The sequence below is a fragment of the Stigmatopora argus genome, chromosome 3, assembly GCF_051989625.1.
Source record: "Stigmatopora argus isolate UIUO_Sarg chromosome 3, RoL_Sarg_1.0, whole genome shotgun sequence".
Taxonomy (NCBI): Eukaryota; Metazoa; Chordata; class Actinopteri; order Syngnathiformes; family Syngnathidae; genus Stigmatopora; species Stigmatopora argus.
Genome location: NC_135389.1, coordinates 5,014,138 through 5,023,821, shown reverse-complemented (window position 1 = coordinate 5,023,821; position 9,684 = coordinate 5,014,138). Strand labels below are relative to the sequence as shown.

The 9,684-nt window shown below is 40.5% G+C and overlaps 1 protein-coding gene across 1 annotated transcript; it reads right to left on the bottom strand.

Moving 5' to 3' along the window:
* Positions 1–5,215: 5,215 nt before the first annotated feature.
* On the bottom strand, positions 5,216–6,627 carry foxl1 (forkhead box L1). The gene has a single exon (XM_077596850.1). It carries the CDS (start codon positions 6,503–6,505, stop codon positions 5,618–5,620), a length of 888 nt encoding a protein of 295 aa, XP_077452976.1. The 5' UTR covers positions 6,506–6,627; the 3' UTR covers positions 5,216–5,617.
* Positions 6,628–9,684: the final 3,057 nt, after the last annotated feature.

Below are 9,684 nucleotides of genomic sequence, written 5' to 3'. Positions count from 1 at the left end.
GCCGCTGTACTATTTAAACCAAACCACTCCGTTCAGTGTCTCTCTCTAACAATAACACATTTGGCAAATGTTCTATTTGTATGAGAGCAGCTGTGTGGTATAAATCTTAACTAGTTTGGTCAAAATGCAAAAAGATCGTGTGCTTGTTTACATGTGTGTGTGTGTGTGTGTGTGTAGAGGGGGTGGCGGGATGGAACTCTGCCTTCTCGGTGGATTAAGCATCAGGGTGGTCTCAGTTGTGGGGCGGTAATCCTGCTGCTGTGTACAACTCCCTTTAGTAGTGTTCATACAAACACACACACTTAAATACACAAACAGCAGTATTTATTAAACATTCATTAGAGTAAACTCTCTACACTAAAATAAAATATGTTCACATTTCTGGATGAATGTGCTGAATATTCTTCATAAACTTCGCACACATGTTCTTAAGACATTGTTTAGTTCGAAAACTGGTTTTTACTGCTAGTCAATTTACCAATTTCAATTGCAGCCTTGGTATTAATGATATCCGAATAGCTACATAATTCTTATTATGACATTCAACAATTGTGTGGTGGCCACCCTGTTATCAGATCATCCATGTATTCCTACTGGCAAATATGCCTTTTGTAGACCACCCAGGGAAGTTGCAGATACTGAGAAATATTTTTGTGAAGTCAGGCTGAAGAAATAATGTATCTTGATTGACTTTTGTTAATAAGTACTACATCTGCATGTCCTTGATTTTGCAGGGGGAAAAGTTTTCAATAGTACTCTCTAAAAGTGCTTGTAGTGCACTCTTAGATGGCGTTGCATTTCTGTCTGTCTGGAATTCAACATTTTCTATTAGTTTTCCATTTGGATTGCAAAATTGATCGGAAGAAATAAAACATACACTAAATATATTATGAAATTGTACTTGGGAGCTTGGTGGATCATTGGAAGCTCTTAGCAATGGAAGCCAATGTTGGAAATGCTTCTAGTTTTGTATGTTTTTGGCAAATTATCTATGAATGAATGTCCCTTTTTAATACAGTAATAACTTGTCACTCCACGGATGGACTTTCCCCGATTCACCACGTTGCGGCTTGGATACGCCAAATATATTTACAGTTGTACTTGTACTTACGAATGCATTTCAGTCCGAAATTTTCAGGTTACGAAAACCTTGGATATGCAAATAACCATCCCAACATATGAAAATTAGATTCATGATATGAAATCCCTCAAAACGTAAATGAATTCATTTGAATTTGAATTGAGTTCTTTATTTGAACATGGTTATTAAAAAGAAACAAGGACAAGGAATGTATTAGGACACCACATTTCATATCAGACTTACAACAAAACTCCATGTTCAATGTTTTATAATAATGGATAATTCAATAACAATTCTAGTATAGAGGAAGTAAGACTCAAATCCAGGTTGGTCCACCTGTGTGGAGTTTGCATGTTCTCCCTGGGCTTGCATGGGTTTTCTCTGGGTACTCCAGTTTCCTCCCACATTCCAAAGACATGGTAGGCTGATTGGACACTCTAAATTGCCCCTAGGTATGAGTGTGAGTGTGAATGGTTGTTTGTCTCCTTGTGCCCTGCGATTGGCTGGCCACTTGTTCAGGGTGTCCCCCGCCTCTGGCCCGAAGTCAGATGGGATAGGCTTCAGCACCCCCCGCGACACTAGTGAGGATATAGCGGTTCAGAAAATGTGATGAGATGAGATAAGGAAGTAAGGAAGACTTTGATGTATATGAATTGGTCCCGGATATATTTAACTACAAATACATGCAGATTTGGACAGCCTACCATTTTTTTGTTTACAAATTAATTGTATTGTTGCAGGCAAATTAGTATCATCAAAGTACTACATATAGACACCAAGTTATCAAACACAGCAAGTATTTTATTTATGTTTTTGTCTCAGACCGTTCAAAACATTTACTTTATTAAAATTAAATAAGACTGCATAATTTTTCATTTGTTTCTTTTTCTTTAAATCTTTTTAGTTGGTATTGTTACTCATGAGGATCATTACATTACAAATACACAGCGTCAGATAACGGTCACATTTCTTAAACACTTATCATTTAATTGTGAGTTCCTTCTTCAAATGAGCGGAGATGTATTTATTTCAACAAACATTCCTGATTTGCACAGCCCTGATGGGACCAGGCTTTCTCAGGCCAGTGGGTGTCGGAGCTGTAAAACTATATTAAGGCACAATAACTCTGGTGTTTGCTATGATGTTGTCCCCAGACTGCAATGATTTCATGCAGGTTTCATATGGAGTACTACATCGATTAAAAATATTAAACACCACACATCGTACTGTTATTTTATATACTTTCTATCGCATTCATCAACAGATCTGATGAGGACATAAATCTACTATAGAGAAATTCCAGTTTCGATTTAGAGGCAGTATAAATAATTTTTGTGACAGCATAATAATCTTGAACAGAGCAGTGCAACATTGGAGTTTCACTCACGGCCCAAAGTATTATGTGAACCACTTTAATATTTGACGACGGTTGTTGCAAACTGGATACCAAATTCAATTTGTCATACTTAAACATTTTTAATCTGCTAAAAAGGAAAAGGAATTGAAAACTCTTGATACCCTTTCTGACTCAAATGCAAAAAGCAAGGGGCCTTTTAAGCTATCGGTAGTGTTGTAATATACAGTGGTAGCTCGACATACGAGCAATTTGAGATAACATTTCGGGCAAATATTTGCCTTGAGATATGAGACAAATTGTGATATATGAGCATACAGCGGACGCGAGAGGCTGCTCATAAGAACATCATGGGCACTGTCTTTCTGGTCGCAACTCCCTCGTGTATTGTGTATACGAGCACTGGGCAGAGTGTTGCATTTTTCCATTGTTTTTTTTTCCCATTAGTCAGTGCGAATGGCGGGAGGACTATATACTACCTCTCGTTGGCAAGTGGTCGTGCGTTTGTGTGCATCATTTTCAGAATATTTCGAAGGGAATACAAAAGCAAACAACCCTCGATAAGTTCCATCTGAAAGTCAGGGTGGAGGCGGGGCAAATACAGCCAACCCGAGAGAAGAAAGGTATCAAAATTTAAAACAAAATTAGAATAAAGTTCAGTGTAAGGTTAGATTAAATTTATTTTTGAGTGTGTCTGCATCGTAATCCAAGTTCATTTAAATCTGTTTATGTTATGTTACAAGCGTGTTGCCCTGAAAAAAGTCCCCCCATTCTCTCCCCCTCTCTGTCCGTCTCTCTCTACCCTCCGCGAAATCTGTCTTATTTTAGTACTATTAAACACATTTTAGTATTATTAAACACATTTTAGTACTATTAAACACATTTTAGTACTATTAAACCACTAGTTCTTTGTTACTTTGTTAATAGATGGCGAATTAGAACAAATAAAAATGTTTTTCCAATCCAGTATCCTGTTTTGGGTGTTTTTTCAGAGGGTTGGAACGAATTAATTTGTTTTTAGTTCATTTCTACGGGAAACATTCATTTGAGTTACGAGTAAATCGACATACGAGCTCAGTCCCGGAACGAATGAAGCTCGTATCTCGAGGTACCATTGTAATTATATTCTATCAAACATAATAATGGTGCATTACTTTGTCCCATATTTTTCATTTGTCCATAAATTAATATATCTATTTTAATAATTTAGAGACTTTATACACGGGACAGTTTTTTTCCCCAAGAGCCATCACCTTACTCAACTCGAGTTTTGCACCGAGGACCGAATCCAGACTCAATTCAGTACTGTTACTGCATTGTAGAATGTCATAACACTGCCTGATTCATATCAATAAGTAATGTTCTCAGACTTTTACTTCAGTCTTCGCACTGCAAATTTTTATCTTGCACTTTGATACTTGCACTAAAACACAATAGCTACTTCACCTGCTTTTGTCACGTTTTCTTCTCACTTCATTTTTATTGAATATAAATCCTTTTATGACTATTTGTTTCTGTGTCCACTTTATGGTGAAGCTTTAAATCTCACAGTACTAGTATAATAAGGCATTCAATTCTAATGATTCTATTCTGTTCTTTCTGGGCTCCAACAGTATGCATGGTTCTGAGCCTATGAATTGCTCATTTCATTGAAATGACAAACAGTTTTGATGTGGATAGGTCACATGCATGTTAACAATTTAAAACAGCTGAACTCACAATGACGTTTAGAGGAGCGGCACAAACAATAAAGCCTTTGAAGATTTTGTCCCAACTCTGAGCCTCCATCTTTCTGATACTATAAACTTTGGAAATATTTATGAAAATGTTTTAGTCCAACATACATTCATTTTTGTTTTATTTCCGCAAAATTCATCTCATCCCTTTGAACTATAGAAGCTGATCTCAGACAAAAATTGGACACTCTAAGCCCAGGACACACACATAGACAGACATCTATTTGTACATTCTTCAAATTAATATTTATTATTATTATTATTTTACACAAGAAATTCCCAATAGATAGGAGTTTCAAAATATCACTGAGTTACATGTTCATGCATATGTGAATCATTTACAGGATTACAAAAAGCCAAAAGAAATATATACAGTACTAAAGATGTACTGTGGTGACCTGCAAACTTTTTATGGAATGATACATTTGAATGTGTATTTTAAAATAAGGCCATTAGCATAGAACGTACTTATCAGGCAGTGGTTCTTAACCAGTGCAGTTTTACAGTGTCGTGAGTTTGTCAGGTGTATTGTAAAAAATTAGTCACTTTCACATGGTTCAGAAATAGTTTAATCCTTTATAAGACTGTCATTGAACTCATTATTTGCCTTTGACGTCACTAGACAGACGTCCAATCCATTTTGCCAAATGATTACGGCCAGCGTCTCTGAGTCAAAATGGATTACAGTAATCCCTCGATTATCGCGGTTAATATAGACCAGACATGGCCGCGATAAACGAAAAACCGCGAAGTAGGTCTATATTAAAGAAAAAATATATATAATTTTTATTTTTACTCCTGAGTTCTACTAGAAAGCAGAGGACAGGGGAGTGGCTTTCGCTTGCAAATTTCAGCGTGGATTTTCACCTTTTTATGAACTTAAAAAATATATATATTTTTTTATTTCAGTGCTGAGCTCTAGTAGCAAGCATATGACAGGGGAGTGGCTTCTGCTTGCGAATTTCACCGTGGATTTTCACCTTTTTATGAACTTTAAAAAAACATTTTTTTTTTATTTCAGTGCTGTCTTCTAGAAGGAAGTGGAGGACGGGGGAGTGGATTCCACTTGCAAGTTTCAGCGTGGATTTTCACATTTTTATTAACTTTAAAAAAATTATTTATTTTTATTTCAGTGCCAAGTTCTAGTAGCGGGCGGAGGACATGGGAGTGGCTTCCGCTTGCGAGTTTCAGCGTGGATTTCACAATTTTATGAACTTAAATTTTTTTTAATTAACCCCAAAAAAATTCCCCCAGAAAAAAAACGCGGTGTAGTGAAACCGCAATAGTTGAAGCCGCGATATTTGAGGGATTTCTGTTGTAGCGCTGTCAATAGCACTGAAATATTATTATTGTATATTATTGATTGATTCATTTGTTTGTTTGCCCAAAATAGTCACTTGTCCGATAAAGGGTTAATAGAGAAGCTCAGTCTAATTAATGTGGCGACTATTCACGCTTGTACTGCCGAATGGTATCTTGGAAAGCCAAATAAGAGCAAAGAGGAAATCCCATTTGGTGCAAGTGACGCGGTCGAGCGTCCAAAAATACGTTTGGACGGACGCCGGTGTTGCGGCGCTCCAGGCCTGGAAGGTCGTCCTCATTTTTGGCAAGGATGCTCTCAATGCTGAACGGCGTGCATTTGTCCCTGCTCACAACACCTCCCTTCGAAAGGGCGAAGTGAGCAAGAAGAGAAGCGGACTTGCCGTGGCCGGGGTCCCGTTTTTTCCCGGTGGGCCTCACAGTACGACGCCCTTTATTCTGTCTGTGCTGCCGCTGGAGTAACTTGGAGTCCGCTTGTGTCTGCGTCCTCTGCGCGTCCTCCCTCCGGGTCATCTCCACGACCAAAGTAGAGGAGTTTGGAGGGTCTTTTGATGATGAACCTTTGGCGAGCTCCTGGCAATTTCTCGCTTTCCTCTTCCTCCGCCGGTAGTTGCCGTTTTCAAACATGTTGGTGCACTTGGTGTCCAGTGTCCAGTAGCTGCCCTTCCCGGGTCGTCCCTTCTCCCTGGGTACCTTGATGAAGCAGTCGTTAAGGGAGAGGTTATGGCGGATGGAATTCTGCCAGCCCTGCTTGTTATCGTGATAAAAGGGGAATCGGTCCATGATGAACTGGTAGATGCCGCTCAGGGTGGCGCGCTGCTCTGGTGTGCTCTTGATGGCCATGGCGATGAGAGCGATGTAACTGTACGGCGGCTTCTGCGGGGGATCCTGGCGGGCCGAGACTAGGCTGCCGCTGTCTCCTCCGCCGTACATGTAGACCAGCGGAGATCCGGAGAAGTTCAGGGCGGAGGATGGCAGGCCAAAAGTCGCCAGGCATCCGTGGTAGAGCGTCATGATCGCCTGTCGCAGGGAAATGATGAAAAGGGAAAAAATCGGACTCGCTCCACGACTTGATCAACTCCACTGAAGAAATAAATGTTCATCACTGTTGTACTTTTTGCTTGGTTTGTGTTGGTTTGACGCCGGGAAATAAATTGTCCGATGGATAGCGTCGGTGCTGTTTCAGCCCACCCACATTAATTAAAATTTCATTGAGCCCAAAGTCCAACCTCTTGTCCCACCCTCTGCTCATAGACAAGTCAAATGCTGCCTTATTCCCTCATCTGTTTATAGTATTAGTCGCTTGATAAGTCTGCCCACCCACGTTGAATCAAGCTGTGTTTATTTTGAAAAAAATCCGGCCACCCAATACATAAACGCACTGATGTGCTGTTTGAAATATCACGTCCACCACTGACGTTGAAACTTGCTCGCACACAAAGAACAAGCAAACACCACACACTCCTTGACTGTAGGGAACTTGCTGTGCATGCTTAACTTAAATTAAAACAACGATTAATTCATGAATTAATCATTTCACTGCATGATGAGATAAGAGAAACAATAAAACCTGTCATGCCATATAATCGATGGGAATAGGTCTATCTGTCCATCACTTTTCAGAGACTCATACCTGTCAACCTCGGCCAATTGCTTCCCTTATTAATTATTGTAATTCCCCTTATTAAGCGATAAAAACGTACAAATGCAACGCAGCCCATATTTACTCACAGGGTGCACTTAAAAGTCTAAAATGTTCTTCAAAGTGGACGGATTGGCCAATCAGTATGCACTAAATTCAAGATTCTGTAGATGTCGCTCTATGACGCTGACAGCTTGACTGTCTGGGTACATTGCTTGCTGACGCGCTATGTTTATATGATGAAAAGGCGGCCGTGTGAAGGGGGAATGCACATATCATGCTGAAAGCATGAAAATATTAGCAGTCGAAAATAACGTTGTGACCGAGACGATCCGGATTAGATCTGAAATGGGTCAAATGAAGATCGGTTTTAGAAAAAAACGTACTTAAAAAAAATCCTGTACAATAGTTGTTATACGGCGTACACAATTTGAAATGATCAAATAAAAAACGTATAAAATACGTGAAAAACGTATACGTTGACAGGTATAGAGACTGCGACTCAAAACTTCATTACCTTGGTGGAAGGGAGTTCTCAGACCAGAAGAAGAACCTTATTTTAAACGATGCATTTCAAAAATGGCTTAAAGTGATTTAAAATATTATATTTAAGGACACATGATGGTGTGGTGGTGGTGGTTCGCTAGCCTGACTTCATTGTGGGCAAGACTGGAATCGATTCCCACTCGGTGGCGGTATGAACTCGGAGTGCATATGGTTGTCTGTCTCTCTGTGTGCCCTACGGCTGATTGATGACCAATCTATAGTTTGCTTTTCACCCATAGGCAGCTGGGATAGGCTCCAGCAACCCCTGAAATCCTTGCGAGGATGCACGGTACGGATGATGGTGAATGATATTTTATTTATATAAAAATTCACTTCAAGCATTTGTTACTCTACAAGCACAGAGAACTTGTATAGATGTCTACAACAGGGGTGGGCAAAGCGGTCCTCCAGGGCCGCTGTGGGTGCAAGGTTTTGTTGCAACTGACCCAGCACAGAAAGTTTAACCAATAAGATTTTGGTGTAAACAAGCAGCACCTGAGTTCAATCCACTGATTGCACTTGCAGCACACCAGATTGGTTAAAAGATATCGTTTTGGTGGGTTGGAACAAGGGGCGGCCCGGCGGCTGAGTGGTTAGCACGTTGGTCTCACAGTGGGGGACCTGGGTTCAAAGGTCGGTCAACCTGTGAGAGGTTTGCGTGTTCTCCCCGGGCCTGCGTGGGTTTTCTCCGGGTACTCCAGTTTCCTCCCACATTCCAAAGACATGCACAGTAGGCTGATTGGAAACTCTAAATTGCCCTTAGGTATGAGTGTGAGCGTGAATGGTTGTTTGTCTCCTTGTGCCCTGCGATTGGCTGGTCACTAATTCGGGGTGTCCCCCGCCTCTGGCCCGAAGTCAGCTGGGATAGGCTACAGCCCCCCCCTGTGACCCTAGTGAGGATAAAGCGGTTCAGAAAATAAGATGGGATGAAGTCGCAACTTTAGAATAGCTGTCCATGGTAGTGACCATTGTCTCTGAAAGGGTTAATACCCATTTTGATCTAGCATTATCGCAACAGAGAATAATTGAGAGGGAATGCCTTACAAGGACAGAAGAAAAAGGATCTTTTTTTGTTTTTTTTTAGTATGTATGAAGTCTTATATTATGTATTTTCCTGTTTATAGGTCAAAGGAGGATTATAACAACTTTACAAGTGCTCGCAGCTGGCTCCTGCTTACATTAGCGGTTGGAAGATTTGGGGAATAAACCTTCAAACTCTCTTTTCTCTGTTTGTATTCTAGGAGATGATGATTCACTGAAGCAGAAGAAATAAAACTTACATGCTAGTACACAAATAGGGCTTGTCTGAACTCCTTTGCAGAAAATATGTGCTGAGTTAAAGAAGATCTAAGTGACGAAGGCATTCATCATAGCACTACAATTTGTATTTTGTGGTATTTAAACCAATTTTTCATCAGAAATCCTTTGTATATCATTCATGAGTCTTTGAAATTAGTAGGGTTTTTTTTATTTGTTTGTTTGTTTGTTTTGCATTTGACCTTTTCGCAAAACCTCTGCCCTTAGAAATGGTTGCCAAGTTGACATGCTTCGTAGCTCCAATGCCGTCTGACATATGCTCGGGTGCTTTAAGTGATGTATTTTGGAGCTATACCAGTGAAACATCCTCCAATTTGGGGCAAAAAGATTAACGATAAGCATCATTGTGTCGTATTGAAACTATAATAAATTGCAGCAAGAAGCATGGCGGCCCGGCGGATAAGTGGTTAGCGCGTCGGCTTCACAGTTCTGGTGTCCTGGGTTCAAATCCAGGTCGGTCCACCTGTGTGGAGTTTGCGTGTTCTCCCCGGGCCTGTGTGGGTTTCCTCCGGGTACTCCAGTTTCGTCACACATTCCAAAGACATGCATGGTGGGCTGATTGGACACTCTAAATTGCCCCTAGGTATCGGTGTGAGTGTGCATGGTGGTCTGTCTCCTTGTACCCTGTGATCGGCTGGCCACCGATTTAGGGTGTCCGCCGCCTCTGGCCCAAAGTCAGCTGGGATAG

Bases quoted from the DNA above. Each gene is read 5' to 3' on its own strand.
- foxl1 (XM_077596850.1), bottom strand. From the start codon at position 6,505: ATGACGCTCTACCACGGATGCCTGGCGACTTTTGGCCTGCCATCCTCC.